Genomic DNA, 21676 nt, shown 5'->3' on the forward strand with positions numbered 1-21676 from the left:
ACTTGGCACGAATATTCCATATGCCCAACTAGAAACACAAATGGAGTTTGGGGGATATAGACCTTGGCATTTGGGAGTTGTAGTTACTGAGATTTATAGTTCACTTACAATTAAAGAGCGTTCCAGTAGAAAATACTTAAGGCCACCCAGTCCACCTCCCTTCACCAGGACAAGAAAACGTAATCAAAGCCCTCCTGACAAAGAGCCATCCAGCCATAGATATAGATCAGGGGTCCACAAACTTTTTAAGCAGAGGGCCAGGTCACAGTCCCTCAAACTGTTGGAGGGCCAGATTATAATTTGAAAAAACATGAATGAATTCCTATGCACACTGCACATATCTTATTTGTAATGCAAAAACCACTTAAAAACAATACAGTAATTAAAATGAAGAACAATTTTAACAAATATAAATTTATTAGTATTTCAATGGGAAGTGTGGGCCTGCTTTTGGCTGATGAGATAGGATTGTTGTTGTTGCTGTGTGCTTTCAAGTCATTACAGACTTAGGTTGACCCTGAGCGGAGGGCCGCATTTGGCCCCCGGGCCTAAGTTTGATATAGATAGATAGATATGATTCACACACAGAGAGAGATATAGTATCATAGATTTGAAAAGGACCCCTAAAGAAGGACAATGATGTGTTGCATGTTCCAGAGTAGGCAAACCAGACACTCTCCACATCAACACTGACAAAGAAACAGCAAGAAATACTGTTTACCCACAAGCATCAAGAAACTACATATATTAGAAACCAACACTTTCTCATTACTTTATTTGCCAGATCAACAGACTGGGCCACAGCAACGCGTGGCAGGGCACAGCTAGTAACAATATATTTATTAATTATTTTATTTATTTACCTTACTTATATACCGCTGTTCTCAGCCCGAAGGCGACTCACAGCAGTTCACAACAAATACGAACAGCAAAAATTCAGTGCTACAGTATAGAAACAGTTAACAACCTAACACATTACACAATTAATAAACAGTTACTACAATACCCATTCACTGTCGTCTCGTCATCAAAAACATGTTCCAGATTCGTCATCCATTGTTCCATTCCAGTGTTCATTAACCAATCATTCCACTAATTATTCGAACGCCTGCTTAAACAGCCAGGTCTTCACTTTTTTGCGGAATACCATTAGAGATGGTGCTAGTCTAATGTCCGTAGGAAGGGCGTTCCACAGCCGAGGAGCCACCACCGAGAAGGCCCTATCGTCCCCGCCAGCCGTGCTTGAGAAGCAGGCGGGATCGAGAGCAGGGTCTCCCCGGAAGGTCTCAAAGTCCTGGTGGGTTCATAGGCAGAGATGCGGTCTTAAGGCCACCCAGTCCACCTCCCTTCACCAGGGCAAGATAACGTAATCAAAGCCCTCCTGACAAAGAGCCATCCAGCCATAGATATAGATATATATGATTCACACACAGAGAGATATAGTATCATAGATTTGAAAAGAAGAAGAACAATGATATGTTGCATGTTTCAGAGTAGGCCAACCAGACACTCTCCACATCAACACTGACAAAGAAACAGCAAGAAATACTGTTTATCCACAAGCATAAAGAAATTACATATATTGGAAACCAACACCTTCTCATTACTTTATTTTCCAGATCATCAGACTGGGCCACAGCAACGCATGGCAGGGGATGGCTAGTAACAATATATATCTATATGTAGTATATATACAATGTCCAAGGGAACGCCCTTCCCTTGGACATTAGATCAGCCCCTTCGTTAATGGTGTTTCGAAGAAAACTAAAAACCTGGCTATTTGAACAGGCGTTCGGATAAACGGTGCAATTGTACATGATGAATATAGAATACGGAATTTGGACGACGAATTGGATCATGATTCTAGTTACAAGATGTTAATGTGTTGGTATTGATGTGTTATTACCCTGTATATTATGTTATTTAATTGTTTTTAAATTTTTATGCCTGTTGGATTGACTTTTGCTCTTGCAGTATACAAGCAAAGTAAATAAATAAACTGCAGTATACAAGCAAAGTAAATAAATAAAGTAAATAAATAATGTCATGTATTACAATCATAGAATAGAGTCAGAAGAAACCACATGGGCCATCTAGACTAACCCCCTGCCATGTAGGGAAAGCAGACAGCACATCTATCATGATACATGTAAAACATAAATCAATTAATAAAGCAAGGAAAGTCCTTGAAAGGCAGGCATAGGCCAACTTCGGCCCTCCAGGTGTTTTGGACTACAACTCCCACAATTCCTAACAGCCGGCAGGCTGTTAGGAATTGTGGGAGTTGTAGTCCAAAACACCTGGAGGGCCGAAGTTGGCCTATGCCTGCTTAAGGGTTTCCCTTCCACCCATGAAGCGAGGCCTTCTCCCCGAAGAGAGGCGCTTCTCGCCTCAAAGGCCGGGCCCTCCTTCCCCTCAGGGCTCACCTGCTCCTTCAAGGCCAAAGGAAGGATGGAAAGAGGGAAAGAAGGAAGGAAGGAAGGGGGAAGAGCGGGGAGGAGGAGGAGGAGGAGGAGAAGGCGGCGCGGCGGAGGCCCTTCGCGACGAGACAGGCCCCTCTCCGCTCCTTTGGTGGCTCCTCCAGTCCCTTCCGGTCTGCGCTCTCTTCCGGTCTGGCACTCCGTGGCCACCGTCGCCACAGCGTCCCCTAGCGGGCGGAGGGCAACGCTGCCACGACGGCGCCCGCTGATTGGTCCAGAGAGAGGTTGAACGGCTTCCTATTGGCTGCGTCGTTGCCTTGATAGAGAGTTCTCTTTCAAGAGATAAAGCCCCACCTCTGCTTCGATGTGATTGGTCCTCGGCGCAATAGCCGCTTCTCTCATTGGCTGAGCGTGGGACACCAAGACTATTCACAAAGAGACCCGGCGTGCTTGCTCCATCCATGTTCAACATCTACACAAATGGCCAGCCACTACCAGAAGGGACAGAGAGTTTCATCTATGCTGATGATCGTGCCATCACCGCCCAAGCAGGGAGCTTTGAGATGGTAGAACAGAAGCTTATGATACTGTGAACCACCGCCTCCTCCTGAGAAAAATGTATAATATCACAAAGGACGACCACCTCACCCGCCTCATAGGAAACCTGCTACAAAACAGGAGCTTCTTTGTTGAGTTCCAGGGCCAGAGAAGCAGATGGCGGAAACAGAAGAACGGCCTGCCTCAGGGGAGCATGCTTGCTCCATCCATGTTCAACATCTACACAAATGACCAGCCACTGCCAGAAGAGACAGAGAGCTTCATCTATGCTGATGATCGTGGCATTACTGCTCAAGCAGGGAGCTTTGAGATGGTAGAACAGAAGCTCTCCGAAGCTCTAGGTGCTCTTACTGCCTACTATAGGGAAAACCAACTGATCCCTAATCCATCTAAAACACAGACATGCGCCTTTCACCTTAAGAACAGACAAGCATCCCGAGCTCTGAGGATTACCTGGGAAGGAATACCACTGGAGCATTGCAGCGCACCCAAATACCTGGGAGTCACCTTGGACCGTGCTCTGACCTACAAGAAGCACTACCTGAACATCAAACAAAAAGTGGGCGCTAGAAACAATATCATATGAAAGCTGACTGGCACAACCTGGGGATCACAACCAGATACAGTGAAGACATCTGCCCTTGCGCTATGCTACTCTGCTGCTGAGTATGCATGCCCAGTGTGGAACACATCTCACCACACTAAAACAGTGGATGTGGCTCTTAATGAGACATGCGGCATTATCACAGGATGTCTGCGCCCCACACCACTGGATAAATTACACTGCTTAGCCGGTATTGCACCACCTGACATCCGCCAGGAAGTAGCAGCCAATAGTGAAAGGACCAAGGCAGAGACATCTCCAGCTCATCCCCTGTTTGGGTATCAGCCAGCACGTCAACGACTTGAATGGCCTGCCTCAAGGCTGGCCCCCTCCCTGTCCAGGGACGACCTAGCTACGGTGATCCAGGCCACGGTCATCTCAAGACTGGACTACTGTAACGCCCTCTACATTGGCCTCCCTCTGTCGGTGATTCGGAAGCTCAAGTTGGTACAAAACGCAGCTGCTCGGCTTCTTGCGGGAATTCCGATGAGATGCCACATAACACCAATCTTACTACAGCTGCATTGGTTACCAATTGAGCACCGGATCACTTTCAAAGTGATGGTACTCACCTTTAAGGCCTTGCATGGTCTGGGGCCAATGTATCTGAGGGATTGTCTCACCCCCTACCAACCCCAGAGATCCCTCCGTTCTGAGGACCAAGATCTATTGGAAGTCCCCAGTGTCAAGACCTTGCGTCTAACGGCAACCAGGCGCAGAGCCTTCACAGCAGTGGCGCCATCAGTCTGGAATGCTCTGCCACCTGAGGTTCATGCCCTGCTGGACTTACCAGCTTTCCGCAGGGCATGTAAGACATACCTGTTCCGACAGGCTTTTAATGTTTGATACTGTTGTTTTTAAATTGTTTTAAATTGCTTTTAAACTTTGTTAGATTTTAGCTATTCTTGTAAGCCGCTCCGAGCCCCAGGGGAGTGGCGGCATATAAGTTTTAATAATAATAATAATAATAAATCAAGAAATAGTTTTCTTAGATCTACAGAGACACTCGCTGGAACACCCCAACAAGCGAGAGTCCAAAAGTGGCAGGCTCAAACCCAGCACCTCAACCAATGGGTGATACCAGATGAGAGACTCCCCCCTGGGCACACAGAAGACGGGGCGACTTGGAAGGCGCTGAACAGACTGCACTCTGGCACCACGAGGTGCAGAGCCAATCTTCAGAAATGGGGCTACAGGGTGGAATCCTCGGCATGCGAGTGCGGAAAAGAGCAAACTACAGACTACCTGCTGCAATGCAACCTGAGCCCTGCCACATGCACGATGGAGGACCCTCTTGCAGCAACCCCAGAGGCACTCAAAGTGGCCAGATACTGGTCAAAGGACATTTAACCAAATACCAAATTTGCAAAATCTGTGTGGTTTTTTTTCCTTTTCCTTTTTAATTTCTGTGTTTGTTTTGCTCCGTTAGAATTGTAATACAATGGTTGCTGATGACACGATAAATAAATAAATTGGATGCATTGTTGCCCTGAGAGAATTCTCTTTCAAGGGAGAAAGGCCCACCTCCGCTTCGATCTGATTGGTCCGCGCGAAATAGCCGCTTCTCTCATTGGCTGAGCGTGGGACACAATACATGCTCACCAAGAGACCCGCCTCCAGCAACCAGGAAGTAGGGCATTGCCTACTTTCCGAGACAGCGGCAAAGAGTGTACTGCGCATGCGTGCCCTGAATAATGGCGTCACGTCATTCTCCTCAGCAACCGACTGGAGAATAACGCTGCGCATGCGCGAGCGATTCCAACCCGCACTAATAGACTCCGGGGGCGGGGCGTTCTGAAGGGGGCGTGGCCTGGAACATCCTCTGCTTTTCTATAGGTGGCATCATAACCAAAGCCTTATGACGTCATCCAGGTTCCCAAAAGATTCATTCAGGAAGCAAAATAGAGCAGAGGTGGGTTGGCGAAGGATCTAGGAAAGGAAAGAGCAACACATTGGCCCCCATTATCAACATTTCCTATTTGACATGCTGGAATTATTTAGCCTGGATTGTTAAATGTGCCCCTTTGCCCACCATCCTGGCACACTTTCACTCTCTTAAAGGGACCGCACACTTTCATGGCTCTGTCCAAGGTGCTGAACCTCTTGAAAGGCCGCTGCTGAACCCGGACCACCCTTTGAGAAACTCAATTTTGTATTAAATGTACTAAAATGCCACTTAAATATAACCAATTCAAAAAAAATTAGAAACTAGAATAAAATATACATAAATAATAATGGAGAAAAACAGGGAGTTTCAGACAAAGATCTATTTTTGTTTATATTCTGCTCTGGTTAGACCACACCTGGAATATTGTATCCAAATCTGGGCACCACAATTTAAGAGAGATATTGACAAGCTGGAATGTGTCCAGAGGAGGGCGACTAAAATGATCAAGGGTCTGGAGAACAAGCCCTATGAGGAGCGGCTTAAGGAGCTGGGCATGTTTAGCCTGAAGAAGAGAAGGCTGAGAGGGGATATGATAGCCATGTATAAATATGTGAGAGGAAGCCACAGGGAGGAGGGAGCAAGCTTGTTTCCTGCTTCCCTGAAGACTAGGACGCAATGGAACAATGGCTTTCAAACTGCAAGAGAGGAGATTCCATCTAAACACGAGGAAGAACTTCCTGACTGTGAGAGCCATTCAGCAGTGGAACTCTCTGCCCCGGAGTGTGGTGGAGGCTCCTTCTTTGTTTAAAAAACAGAGGCTGGATGGCCATCTGTCAGGGGTGATTTGAATGCAACATTCCTGCTTCTTGGCAGAATGGGGTTGGACTGGATGGCTCATGAGGTCTCTTCCAACTCTTTTGTTCTATGATTCTATTATTCTATTGTCGAAGGCTTTCATGGCCAGAATCAATGGTTGTTGTGTGTGTTTTCTGGGCTGTATGGCCATGTTCTAGAAGCATTCTCTCCTGATGTTTCGCCTGCATCTATGGCAGACATCCTCAGAGATTGTGAGGTCTGTTGGAAATTTGGAAAATTTGGTTTATATATCTGTCAAAAGTCCAGGTTGAGAGAAAGAACTCTTGTCTGTTGGAGGTATGTGTGAATGTCTCAATTGGCCACCTTGATTAGCATTTCATGGCCTGACAGTTTTTAGGGGTGTCTTGTTAGTGCCTGGGGAATCCTTTGTTGAGAGATGATTAGCTGTCCTTGATTGTTTCTTGTCTGGAGTACCCCTGTGTTTGAGTTTGTTCTTTATTTAATATTATAATTTTAGAGATTTTAAAAATATTGGTAGCCAGATTGGTAACGGCGCTCCATGCAGTCATGGCAGCCACATGACCTTGGAGTTGTCTATTATTGTTATTATTATTATTATTATTATTATTAAACTTTATTTGTACCCCACTATCATCTCCCGAAGGACTCGATGCAGCTTACAAAGGCCAAGGCCTCAACAAAACAACATCAGACAATAACAATATGATGCAAAGCAAATTAAAAACATAAACAATAACAAAACATTACACTATTACGCAATAAAACCAGGGCCGGGCCAATGATAGGTACAGGTTAAAAAAAGTGCTGGGTGTGAGAGGTGATATGTTGGGATTCTGGGCATGTGGAATGTGCAGAGGGTCTTAAACTCTAATAAAGCGCTTCTATGGACAATGCCAGCTCTTCGGCTTAGAAATGAAGATGAGCACCACACCCCAGAGTCAGACATGACCGGACTTAATGTCAGGGGACAACCTTTACTTTTAGCCAGATTTTGTTCATTTTCATGGTTTCTTCCTTTCTGTTGAAATTATCCACATGCTTGTGGATTTCAGTGGCTTCTCTGTGTAGTCTGACATGGTGGCTGTTCGAGCAGTCCAGCATTTCTGCGTTCTCAAATAATATGCTGTCTCCAGGCTGGTTCATCGGATGTTCTGCTTTGGCTGACTTCTCTGGTTGAAGTAGTCTGCAGTGCCATTCATGTTCCCCCAGACAAGAACAGGGCACACCTAAAAACTGTCAGGCCATCAAATGCTAATCAAGGTGGCCAATTGAGACATTCACACCTAACTCCAACAGACAAGAGTTCTTTCTCACCCTGGAGATCCAATTTTCCTAGTTTCCAACAGACCTCACAGCCTCTGAGGATGCCTGGCATAGACACAGGCAAAACATCAGAAGAGAATGCTTCTAGGACATGGCCATACAGCCCGAAAAACCTACAACAACCCACTATTTTTGTTTGATTGACTATTCTAAAGCCCTTGACTGTGTGGATCATAATAACCTGTGGCAAGGTCTTGGTGGGATGGGGATACCAAGCCATCTTGTCTCTCTCCTGAGGAATCTGTATAAGGCCCATGTAGCAACAGTAAGAACTGACCATGGAACAACTGACTGGTTCACGTTTGGGAAAGGACTGTCCACTCTCACCCAACCTATTCAAATTATATGCAGAACACATCATGCAGTGTGCAGGGCTTGACAAATCCAAGGCTGGAGTTAAAATTGCTGGAAAAAACATTAACAACCTGAGATATGCAGATGATACCACTTTGACGGCCGAAAGCAAGTTGGAGCTGAGGAGCCTTCTAACCAAGGTGAAAGAAGAAAGGCCAAAAACTGGGTTGCAGTTAAAGATAACAAAAAACAACCGGACCAATTGACAACTGGCAAATAGAGGGAGAAAACATGGAGGCTGTAACAGACTTTGTATTTCTAGGCACAAAGATGACTATAGATGCAGACTATAGATGCAATTCCTTCTTGGGATGAAATCAATGACCGATCTCAATAAAATAGGGAAGAGTAGATACATCACATTGGCAACAAAGGTCCGCAAAGTTAAAGCAATGGTATTCCCCGTAATAACCTATGGAGGTGAGAGCTGGATCATAAGGAAGACTGAGTGAAGGAAGGCTGAGCTTTTGCGCTGTGGTGTTGGAGGAAAGTTCTGAGAGTGCCTTGGGCTGCAAGAAGATCCAACCAGTCCATACTCCAGGAAACAAAGCCCAACCGCTCATTGGAGGGAAGGATACTAGAGACAAAGTTGAAGTACTTTGGTCACATCATGAGGAGACAGGAAAGCTTGGAGAAGACTGATGCTGGGGAAATGGAAGGAAAAAGGAAGAGGGGCCAACCAAGGGCAAGATGGATGGATGGTATCTTTGAAGTGACTGCCTTGACGTTGAAGGAGCTGGGGGTGGCCATAGCTGATAGGGAGCTCTGGCCTGGGCTGGTCCAGAAAGTTACGAAGAGTCGGAAGCAACTGAACGAATAAACAACAACAAATCATGGACACTAGATCTCAGTTCAGAGGGGAAACAAACAAATGATGAAAATAATAATGATAATGATAGTAATATTTACACCCTGCCTTTCCCTCTTGGCCTGAAAAGCAATGCAATTTAAAACCTAGAATGAAACAAATCAATATTGGTTTCTTTGCAGGGTTTCTCTCCAAATCATGCCGCCCTTTCCTCTATGGACCTTTCTGATCCTTCCTTATGGCACTTATGGCATGGAAAATGGCCTCCTCCGGACGCCTCCGATGGGATGGGTGCCTTGGGAGCGCTTCCGATGCAACACCAATTGTGCCAACGACCCTGACAACTGCATCAGGTGAGAGTTGTGTCTATAACAGGCATGGGCAAACTTCAGCCCTCCATGTGTTTTTGGACTTCAACTCCCACAATCCCTAACAGCCTCAGATCCTTCCTCTTAAGTGGTTGAGGGGGGAAAGGAAAGGATCTGAGGCTGTTAGGGATTTCGGGAACTGAAGTCCAAAACACCTGGAAGGCTGAAGTTTGCCCATGCCTGGTCTATAATATAGAATTAATGCAGTTTGGCACCATTTTAAACCCTCCCAATCCCCATGGCTCAATGCAATAGCATCCTGGGATCTGTAGTCTGCCAAGGTACCAGCCAGCCCCCTTTGTGGCATCCAATATTCCATAGCATTGAGCCAGGCCTAGGCTACAAGCTAAGATGAGTGAAAGGAGAAATAAAGGAAGATCCATTTCATAAGACATAGAAGCCATTCGGAGCCCCTGGTGGCACAGCGGGTTAAACCGCTGAGCTGCTGAACTTGCTGACCGAAAGGTCGGTAGTTCGAATCCAAGGAGCAGGGTGAGTTCTCGCCATTAGACCCAGCTTCTTCCAACCTAGCAGTTTCAAAAACATGCAAGTGTGAGTAGATCAGTAGATACCACTTCAGAGGGAAAGTAATGGCACTCCATGCAGTCATGCTGACCACATGACCTTGGAGGTGTCTATGGACAAAGCTGGCTCTTTGGCTTAGAAATGGAGATGATCTTCACCCCCCAAAGTCAGACACAACTAGACTTAATGTCAAGGGGAAACCTTTACCTTTACTTAGAAGCCATTTATTAGCTCCATGTACTACTTATTTACTTTACTTAGGCAATCCCTCATAGCCTGAGGATGATGGTCCTCCAAGTCGGTATCATGATGGTGGGTTTGTAGGTGGCTGTGGTGCCTTATTCTTGATCTGCATGTTTTCCCTCATTGAGAACTTCTGTTTCAAGCAAGGAGAAATACAGAGGGTATGGACCCTGACTCTATCAGAAAAGTTAACCTGCTAACTATTCTGTTTATCCCAGATTTTCTGGCAGTGAGGACTTATATAATCTAGTTTAAAGCAGAAAAAATGGCATCAGAACCTGGGATATAGGGCCTATCTGGAAGGGCCCTAAGATGAGCATAAAGAGAAAGAGAAGAAGCTGTAAACAAGAGCCATATGGGAGTTCAAATGGGGTCACACTGCCTTCCTTCTGGGTTTTGTTCCCTGCCGATAGTGAAAAACTGATCAAGGCCATGGCTGACCGGTTGGTTGAGGACGGCTGGAAGGCGCTGGGCTACAAATACGTCAACCTGGACGACTGCTGGGCAGCAAAGAAGAGGGATTCTCAAGGTCGGCTCCAGCCGGACCCTGACCGTTTCCCCAGTGGCATCAAAGCCCTGGCCGACTACGTGAGTCCAGCCCCACTGCAAGGCCCTGCAGACCCAGGGCTCGCAGAAGCCCCTCGGATAGGAAATGCACAAGCAAGCCCCACTCGTTCTCCTTCTATTCACTACTTATTGGCTTAGGGACCCACCAATGCCCGGGTGAGGTTTTTGGTAATGATAAACAGAATCATAGAAGAGTTGGAAGAGACCTCAAAGGCCATCTAATCCAACATCCTTCTTTGTTTCAGGCAGGAAAAGCACATCATCATCATCATCATCATCAAGGATGATGGTGATGAATGTAAGATACTAGAGTTTGAAGGAACCCCCAAAGACAATCCACTCCAATCCCCTTCTGCCATTCAGAAAAAGCACAATCAAAGTACTCCAGACAGATGGCCAACCAGCCTCTACTTGAAATTGTCCTTTAAAATACAGGCAGTCCACAAGAACAAAATCATTTATGTCAGTTTGATTCTTAAGTTGAATTTGTTTGCAAGTTGGAACAGGAACATTTCTTCAGTGTAACACCAGCCATCTATATAAATTAAAATGTAATGTTCGTTTGTGGGATTAACATAACTCAAAAACCACTGGGAGAATTGTCACCAAATTTGGACACAATACACCTATCAGGCCAACAAGTGACATAAAAACACTGAAAAACACAGCGGAAGAGATTTAAAAAGCCCCGAAAAATACATTACAATGCATGCACAAAGCCACATATATACACATATATGCATACACACACACACACACATATATATACACACACACACACAAAACACATATACACGACGGGGCCACAGCAACACGTGGCAGGGGATGGCTAGTGTGTGTGTGTGTGTGTCTGTGTAAATGTAATGTTCATTTGTGCGATTAACAGAACTCAAAATCAACTGGACGTATTGACACCAAATTTGGACACAAGACACCTAACAACCCAATGTATGTCCTTCACTCAAAAAAATTGATTTTGTCATTTGGGAGTTGTAGTTGCTGGGATTTATAGTTCACCTACAATCAAAGAGCATTCTGAACCCCACCAATGATGGAATTGAATCAAACTTGGCACACAGTTCTCCCATGACTAACAGAAAATACTGGAAGGGTTTGGTGGGCAGTGTCCTTTGGTTTTGGAGTTGTAGTTCACCTACATCCAGAGATCACTGTGGACTCAAACAATGATGGATCTGGACCAAACTTGGCATGAATACTCACTATGCCCAAATGTGAACACTTGTGGAGTTTGGGGAGAATAGAATCTTGACATTTGGGAGTTGTAGTTGCTGGGATTTATAGTTTATCTACAATCACAGAGCATTCCGAACCCCACCAAGGATAGAACTGGGCCAAACCTCCCACACAGAACCCCCATGTGGGCCACGGCAACATGTGGCAGGGAACAGCTAGTGTGTATGTATGTATGTGTGTGTGTGTGTGTAAGCTTTAGATAGAATAGGGAAAGGGGTCACGTCCCTGTGGTGTCTGTTTTGCTGCCTGTGCCTCTGTTCAGAAGATGCCACCTCACGTTCTGTCTCTTAATAATTGGAGTTTGGAAAATGTGGCTTGTTATGGAAACAAGAATTGGAGGTACAGCTTCAGTGGAGACACCTTTTCCCCATGATAGTAACTCTTCCAGGAGTGGATTTCTCTTCCTTCCGAGGGGAAGATTCCTCCCATTTCCTGTTGTCTCAGCCCCGTTCTTAACTGTGAATTTTGTAAGTCGGACGTTTGTTACTCAGGGATGGGCTATAATTTAAAACAGGGACAAGCCTCGCCTCTCAATCTCTTTTTGTCTCAATCTGCTCTCTTTGATCTCCTCATTGCCCCCAGGTCCACTCCAAAGGCTTGAAATTTGGCATCTACAGTGACCTGGGCAACGCTACCTGTGCCGGGTATCCTGGGACCACCCTTAAGACCATCGAGACGGATGCCCAGACCTTTGCGTCGTGGGGAGTAGACATGCTGAAGCTGGATGGCTGCTTCTCTGATGTCGCCACCAAGGCAGCTGGTTCGTGGTTCTTGACCCCATTGAAAAACCCTCTTGAATCCTCTGCCAGCACCTGATGGTTGCATCAGGAGGGAAATAATAATAATAATAACAACAACAACAACAATAATTGCATTTTACACAATGGATTTGGTCAAATAATAGAACAGTTGGCCCTCTGCATTCATTGATTTGTTTTGTATATTATCTCTAGGAATCTCTATGTCCTCCAGGGTAACCCTATGTTCAATGCCGACCATAGAGTTGCACTGGAAGACAAAGGGATTCCCCAAAAAAACAAACCCTGCCTTGAAGCTGCCATTATGATTACTATTATTACTATTATTATTATTATATTGTTATTTTACTATTCTATTTGTATTATTATTATTATTATTATATTGATATTTTACTATTCTATTTGTATTATTATTATATTGATATTTTACTATTCTATTTGTATTATTATTATTATTATTATTATTATTATTATTATTCTGTTCTGTTTATTATGGGCCAAAGGCTACCCAAAGATGAGTGCGGCATTGAACAAAACCGGGCGGCCGATTGCCTTCTCCTGCAGCTGGCCGGCCTACGAAGGAGGCCTCCCGCCAAAGGTAACTTCCGAACAAGAGAGAAAAGCAGGGTATTAATAAATGTGATGATGGTGATGATAGCCCCAAACCAGGGTTAAAAGCAGATGGATTATGCCATAGCTCCTCATGAGTTGCAGTAGTAGTAATGCCCATGTCAGAGATTTTGTAATGCTACTGATTGGGAAAATAGTCATTATTTGACATAGGACATTATGAATGGTCCTGTTAGAAAGTGCATAAAGATGTGAGTGAACTACAACTCCCATCATCATCTGGCATTGCCTCCAACCCACATCAGTATTGAAAGTTGGTCATGATGGACCTTTGTGTCAGGTTTGGTCCAGATCTATCATTGGTAGGATTCACGGTGCTCTTTGCATAGGAGTGAACTATAACTCCCATCATCTTGAGTCAATATTCCTGAAATCCAAGCAGTATTTAAAGTTGATTGTGGTGGATATGTGTGCTAAGTTTGGTTCAGATCCATTATCAGTGGGGATTACAGGGCTCTCTGGGTGTGAGAGCCGTATTAGAAAATACATACATTGATAAAAACATATATATTGACTTATGTAGGTCGGTAGGTAGATAGATGAATAGAGAGATTTGCAGATAGATAGATAGATAGATAGATAGATAGATAGATAGACAGACAGACAGACAGACAGACAGATAGATAGATAGGCAGGCAGGCAGGTAGATAGGCAGGTAGGTAGATCAGTAGGTAGATAGAGAGAGAGGTAGGTAGGCAGGTAGGTAGGTAGGCAGGTAGGTAGATCGGTAGGTAGATAGCTAGAGAGAGAGATAGGTAGGCAGGTAGGTAAACAGGCAGGTAGGTAGATAGATAGATGGAGAGGTAGGTAGGTAAACAGGCAGGTAGGTTGGTAGGTAGAGAGAGATAGGCAAGCAGGCAGGTAGATCGGTAGGTAGGTAGAGAAGGAGATACAGATGGAGATAGAGAGAGAGATAAGTAGATAGGTAGATAGGGAGATGGAGATAGAGAGACAAGGAGATAGATAGATGGATAGATGGATAGAGGGATAGAGGGATGGGGAGAAGGAGAGAGAGATAGTCAGATAAGTAGGTAGATAGGTAGGCAGGTAGGTTAGCACTAGTGCACTAGTCATGGCAGATTGGCTCCAGCACCTGTCCCATAGAAAAAGCACCCTAAGTCCTTTGCTTTCCATGCTAGGTGAATTATACGTTGCTGGGCAAAATATGCAACCTTTGGAGGAACTACAAGGACATCGAGGACTCTTGGGACAGCCTCTTCCACATCATTGAGTGGTACGGGAATAATCAGGATATGCTGCAGCCGGCCGCCGGACCCGGAAGGTGGAATGACCCCGACATGGTAACATGCCAACCTCCCTCCCCCACCCACACTCCCTGCCCCCCCCCCCCAAAAAAAAACCACCTTTCCATTCAGGAATTTAGAGGAAGGACATGCCAAAACCATATTTGAGGATTGCTTGGGTGCATCTAAATTGGGGAATGGATTCAACTGGGAACCACTTCTTTAGCTCAGCGCAATGCAATCCTAAGAAGGCTAACAGACCTTGTGAGCTACAACTCCCACAGTGGCATGAAAGTTAAAATGGAGTCAACTGGGTTTATTCTACAGAGTAGATGCAGCCCATGCCTAAGCCTTTCAAATACAAGATCTTGGTTAGAGATACTGGTTACAGATAAAGCTAGTGCTCCAGATCTTGGATTTTGACTCACTTTGAGCTCTCTGGCTGAAACCCCTCTTCTCCTTGGTTCTGATGCTTATTACTATAAGTGTGTGTGTGTGTGTGTGTGTATCCTTTGGGGTGCATGGTGTTCTCCTCCTGCTGCAGCTGATCCTGGGGGACTTTGGCCTGAGCCTGGAGCAGTCCAAGGTGCAAGTGGCCCTCTGGGCCATCCTGGCCGCCCCCTTCTTCATGTCCTGCAACCTGCGCACCATTTCGGACGATGCCAAGGACCTCCTGCAGAACCCGCTGCTTCTCTATATTGACCAGGACCCACGTGGCATCCAAGGCAGGCGCATCTACAAGGTGCATTCCCCACTACGTGGGGCATGTGTGTAACTTTATCTGTGTAACTTATTGTATTTATTGTGTTCTATTATTTTTATTTACAGTATTTATATTCCGCCCTTCAGGAAGCCTTCAGGAGAGGAGAGTAATCAATAAAATGTATCATCATAATCAACAATGCAATGAGGTCCTGGGAGTTGGAGTTTGTACTTTTTGGAGCAAGAGAATCAAGACTGGGCCAAACTCCCAACTCCTGTGAATCCATAGCATTGAGCCAAGGCAGTTCAAGTGGGGCCAATCTTGTTGTGTTTCAAATAATAATGATAAATCAAATAAAAAACAATCAATAAATACAACTTCAGTATAACTTACCATAGCCAAAAAATAACCAACAAGATAATAATAATAATAATAATAATAATAATAATAATAATAATGCTTTGAAGAAGTTTTCAAGTGGTTTTCAATAGTAATAATAATAATAATAATAATAATAAATTATTTAAAGAAATATTGAAGCAGTTTGTGATTATGATGATGATGATGATGCTTTCTTGTAAGAAGTCAAGTGCTTTTCAGCAATTATAAGAATAATAATGCTTGCTTTGAAGAAGTCTTCAAGATGTTTTCAATAATAATAATAATAATAATAAGGCTTTCTTTTAAGAAGTCTTCAAGTGGTTTTCAGTAATAGTTTTGAGGATGAAGCTTGCTTTTAAGAAGTCTTCAAGCAGTTTTAAATAATAATAATAATAATAATAATAATAATAATAATAATAATTAATGCTTGCTTTTAAGAAGCCTTCAGTTGGGTTTCAATTATAATACTAATAACAGCAATACTGACAGTAATAATAAGGAGCCGTGGTAGCACAATAGGTTAAACACTTGTGCCGGCTGAACTGCTGTCCTGAAGGGCGGCAATTCAAATCCGCAAGATGGGGTAAGCTCCCGTCTGTCAGCTATAGCTTCCCATGCGCAGACATGAGAGAAGCCTTCCATCGGATAGTAACACATTCGAGTGTCTCCCAGGCAACGTCTCTGCAGATGGACAACTCTCTCACACCAGAAGTGATTTGCAGTTTCTCAAGTTACTTCTGACACAATAAAAAAGTAATAATGATGATTATTTTTTGTCATGTTAGGAGCGACCTGAGAAACTGCAAGTCGCTTCTGGTGTGGGAGAATTGGCTGTTTGCAAGGGCGTTGCCCGGGGACGCCCACATGATTTGATGTTTTATCCTTGTGGGAGGCTTCTCTCATGTCCCCGCATGAGAAGCTGGAGCTGATAGAGGGAGCTCATCTGCCTCTCCCTGGATTCGAACCTGCGACCTGTTGGTCTTCAGTCCTGCCGGCACAGGGGTTTAACCCACTGCACCACCGGGGGCTCCTAATAATGATGATGAGGTTTTTAAAATTGAAAACCACTTGAAAACTTCTTGCAAACAAGCATCGTCATCACTATTTATTATCATCATTACTACTACTACGATGATGATAATAAATAGTGACAATATGACAATAATGCTTGTTTGCAAGAAGTTTTCAAATGGTTTTCGATTAAATAATAATAATAATAATAATAATAATAATAATAATAATAATAGAAAGATGTGCATATAAATTTTCCTGCACTGAGATTATTCACATTTTATACAGTGGGTTTGTCAAATAGTAGAACCGCCAGACTTCTGCATTTGGGGATTTGATTAGTATATTCTCTCAAGGCATCTCTATGTCCTCCAGATCAAAGACTTCTGCAGGAATCCTGTTGGAAAACCTTCCTGACCCACTGGCCTCTCTTTCTGTCCCACAGTCCTCCCACTTTGAGGTCTGGCGCCGGCCCCTGGTCAGGGGCCAGTTTGCATTGGCGGTCCTAAACACCGGCACGGATGGCACCCCTCGACCCTTTGTGACGGCTTTGGAACTACTTGCCATCTCCGGCTGTGCCTCCGGCTACAAGGCCTATGACGTCCTGGAGAAGCGCTTCATGGGCACCTTGAAGGCCAGTGACCCCCTGAACTACCATGTGCCCCCCACCGGGGTGGCCCTCCTCTTCCTCCGACCACTCTGCTGAAGGACACAGGGATGGAGAGCACAACTTGAGGGGACGGAGAAGCCCAGCGGTCAAGGCATGGCATTCCGCGAAGGACGTGGGAAGAAGACCCGTAGGAATAGAACAGAGAGAACATAGGACGGAGCTTTCCAAACTTCCCACGCTTTGGAGGCAGACCTTCTTTCATGACGTGGTCATTCAGTTTCAGAGAGCTGGACCTGGGAGAAGTGGCTGGAGCGTCCACCAAAAGGACGATGCCTGTACGTAAACAGAGCCGCAAGAGGTACAAGACATCCAGGGAAGGAGGCCGCTCCGAACGCAAAGTCAATACAAATGGGGAGACCTCCCTCGTCCAAATCAATATTTGAAGGCATCGAAAGTGAAGGCTTTTTGGGGTCATTTTGCTAGAAACACAAGGGGAAACTTGTGTTACAATAAACACGCAGGAAAGAAAAAGCAGAAGAGCTCCGTATGCTATTTGATGGTTGTCTGTTCAGCCGACACGTGTAGCTGGCTTCTTTTTTGTGCTTTTTTCAGTGCTATCTATATAAATAAAAATGTAATATTCATTTGTGGGATTAACATAACTCAAAAACCACTGGACAAATTGACACCAAATTTGGACACAATACTCCTCTCAGGCCAATGAGTGACCATCACTCATAAAACACTGAAAAGCACAGCAGAAGAGATTTAAAAAGCCAAAACACAAAAAAACCCATAACTACGCATGCACAAAACCACATATATATGCCAACACACATATATACACGCAAAACACATGTACAGAGACTGGGCCACAGTAATGTGTGATGCACAAAGCCACACACACACATATATACATATATACGCAAACACACATATACACAAATATAAACACACATATATACACACACAATACACATATACACAGACTGGACCACAGTAATGCGTGATGCACAAAGCCACACACACACACACACACACACACACATATACATATATATGCAAACACACATATACACAAATATGTACATACATATATACACACAAAACACATATACACAACTGGGCCACAGTAATGTGTGATGCACAAAGCCACACACACACACACACATATATATACATATATACGAAAACACACATATACACAAATATATATACACATATACACATACACACAAAACACATATACACAGACTGGGCCACAGCAACATGTGGTGCAAAAAACCACATATATATATACGCAAACACACATATACACAAATATGTACACACATATATACACACAAAACACATACACAGACTGGGCCACAGTAACGCATAGTGTGCAAAGCCACACACACACACACACACACACACATATACAAACACACATATACACAAATATATACACACATATATACACACACAATACACATATACACAGACTGGGCCACAGCAGTGCGTGGCAGAGGACGGCTAGTACTGCAATAAAGTGCAGATTCTGCTTAGAATGTGTTGTTGAAGGCTTTCATGGCTGGAATCACTGGGTTGCTGTGAGTTTTCCGGGCTGTATGGCCATGTTCCAGAAGCATTCTCTCCTGATGTTTCACCTACCTCTATGGCAGGCATCCTCAGAGGTTGTGAGGTCTGTTGGAAACTAGGAAGATGAGGTTTATATATCTGTGGAATAATGTACAGGGTGGGAGAAAGGACCCTTGTCTGTTGGAGGCAGGTGTGAATGTTGCCATTAGCCACCTTGATTTGCATTTAATGGCCTTCTTAGAATCCTTTATGCCTTTCTTTCCAGTTTAGTCCAACAGCTTTCAGTTTTGGTTTTGGCAGCATTATTTCTGCCCAGTGGGTGTATTAGACTAGGAGAGAAATGAATGGTGGCAATGGTATCCAATTAATCCATTGCGATGAATGCTACTAAAGCTTGCAGTAGGGATGGGGGCAGGATGTGGTTGCCTTTAAGAGGTACAACAACGTTCCAAATCCACAAATCCTTATTGTTGTCCTGTGACGCATGGGACATCTAATCCTGTAACGCTCACCAGGGAGTGCCAGAACAAAAGCAAACAGGGTTTGTTTGCACAGCTCTTGGCCCTTCAAAAGCACTTGGCACTCCCTCGAAAAGGAGAAATTTTTGCTCACATCCTGGTCTGGATGCCAATCTTTAGGTGCATCTAAACAGAACAATTAATGTAGATTGGCACCACTTGGGGTGGCTAAGAGGGCCGGGTCCTCACCAAACAATTAATCCCATAGCACAAAAGGCTGAAGAGACATCTGTCAGGAGTGCTTTGATGGTGCTTTTTCTGCCTGGCAGAAAGGGGTTGGACTGGATGGCCTCTGGGGTCTCTTCCAACTCTAGGATCCTTATGATCTATCTATCTATCTATCTATCTATCTATCTATCTATCTATCTATCTATCTATCTATCTATCTATCCATCCATCCATCCATCCATCCATCCAATGATATGTCTGTCCATCCATCCATCCAACGATCTATCAATCCACCCAACTATCTATCTATCTATCTATCTATCCATCCATTCATCCACGAAAGTATTTATCTATCCACCAACTGTCTGTCTGTCTATCCATCCATCAATCAATCCATCCATCCATCCATCTAATGATCTGTCTGTCCATTTATCTATCTATCCATCCATCCATCCATCCATCAATTGATCTATTATTCTGTCTATCTATCTATCTATCTATCTATCCATCCATCCAAAAAAGTATATCTATCTATCTATCTATCTATCCAAAAAAGTATTTATCTATTCACCAACTGTCTATCTATCTATCTACCCATCCATCCATCCATCCATCCATCCAAAAAAGTATTTATCTATTCACCAACTGTCTGTCTGTCTGTCTGTCTGTCTGTCTATCTATCTATCTATCTATCTATCTATTCATCTATCAATTCAACAATCTATCTCTATCTATCCACTCAACTATGTATCCACCCAAATATCTATCTATCCATCCATCCAATGATCTATCTATCCATCCAACCAACGATCTCTCCATCTAGCTATCCATCCATCCACCCATCCATCCATCCATCCATCCATCCATCCAATGTCCATCCATCCATTCAATGCTCTATCTGTCCAATGAACTATCTATCCACCAATTCAAGTATCTATCTCTACCTATCTATCTATCTACCTATCATCCATCCAACCGATGGATTTATCTATCCATTCATCTCTCTCTCTCTCTCTCCTTCTCTGGAGATCTTTAAGCAGAGACTGGATAGCCATCTGTTGGGAGTGCTTTGATGGTGTTTGTCCTGCCTAGCAGGAGGGGATTTAACTAAATGGCCCTTGGGGTCTCTTCCAATGATTCTATGGTGCCAAAGTGCACCCCGTAGACAATGTTTTTCTATGTGTTTGTCATCTTCCCCGCCTCTCCCAGTTGTGGGCCCCATCCTCATTAGGAGAGGATATACAACAGAGCTTTGCAAACTCTCCACAGTTTTAGGAGAATGCCTCCTTTTGCCACATAGTCGTTTGATTTCACTAGCAAAACAGAAGTGAAACCAACCCCTTAGAAGACTTTCATGCAAGATATATAATATATACATATTATATATAAGTTTTGTATAATCTTTACTGTATAAACAAGTTTTGGAAGTGTTTCCTTTTGCGCTTCTGATGTCCTACACTTGATTCCTGTCTTATTCCCTTTGTGAGTGCTCAAAAGGTTAATTGAGCAACTGACATTGAAAGGTTATTTGGAAATATAAACAGTGACGGATCCCTAAGCTGTTCTACCATTGCAAAATTGCTAAAGGAGTATTATATCGGCTCCCTTTTAACTGTTAACCCAATTAAAGTGTTGTGGCTGCTACATCATCTCAGCCTCTGATTCAATCTGAAATATTTTTTTTCCAGAACAGTAGTTTGATCCAGATTCCCTGTTGGATACAATCCCAACAAAGGAGCTGGTTTGCAATCCTTGCTGCCTCCGTCTAATGGCATCCCCTCCCACAAGGATCAATTAGGCTCATTCTTGTTAATTAAAAGCAACCACCAATTAAAAATCCATCTTAGGAGGAAACAATGGAAAGAGGTTTTGGCGAAGCATTTCATGGCCGGAAAGACTGGGTTGTTATGAGTTTTCTGGGCTGTCTGGCCATGTTCCAGAAGCATTCTCTCCTGAGGTTTTCCCCACATTTGTGGCAGGCATCCTCAGAGGTTGTGCGATCTGTTGGAAATTAGGCAAGTAGGTTTATATATCTGTGGAATAATGTCCAAGGTGGGAGAAAGAATTCTTGTCTGTTGGAGGGAGGTGTGAATGTTACAATTGGCTATCTTGATTAGCATTTAATGACCTAGCAGTTTCAAGGCCTGGCTTCTTACTGCCTGGGGGAATCCTTTGTTGGGAGGTGATCAGCTGGCCCTGATTGTTTCTTGTCCGGAATTCCCCTGATTTTTTAGTGTTGTTCTTTATTTACTGCTTCGGGAACATGGCCATTCAGCCCGGAAAACTCACAACAACCCAGTCTTTCCGGCCATGAAAGCCTTCA

At 44.0% G+C, this 21676-nt stretch overlaps 2 protein-coding genes across 3 annotated transcripts in view; one reads left to right on the plus strand and one right to left on the minus strand.

Moving 5' to 3' along the window:
* Window positions 1–2604, minus strand: part of LOC137095142 (zinc finger CCCH domain-containing protein 7A-like) — a 34158-nt gene extending 31554 nt beyond the window's left edge. Inside the window, exon 1 of one of the 2 annotated variants that reach the window (XM_067461443.1) lies at window positions 2427–2604. The gene's annotated coding sequence lies outside the window, so the exon portion shown is untranslated. The remainder of the gene's footprint in view (window positions 1–2426) is intronic. The other variant, XM_067461442.1, reaches the window with a different exon arrangement.
* On the plus strand, window positions 1875–17395 carry LOC137095143 (alpha-N-acetylgalactosaminidase-like). Its single transcript, XM_067461444.1, has 8 exons — window positions 1875–1890; window positions 9043–9145; window positions 10342–10516; window positions 12332–12509; window positions 13011–13105; window positions 14277–14438; window positions 14926–15123; window positions 16922–17395. Exons 1-8 carry the CDS (start codon window positions 1875–1877, stop codon window positions 17180–17182), a joined length of 1188 nt encoding a protein of 395 aa, XP_067317545.1. The 3' UTR covers window positions 17183–17395.
* The last annotated feature ends 4281 nt before the right edge of the window (window positions 17396–21676 follow it).

This window comes from Anolis sagrei, chromosome Y, assembly GCF_037176765.1.
Source record: "Anolis sagrei isolate rAnoSag1 chromosome Y, rAnoSag1.mat, whole genome shotgun sequence".
NCBI lineage: Eukaryota > Metazoa > Chordata > Lepidosauria > Squamata > Dactyloidae > Anolis > Anolis sagrei.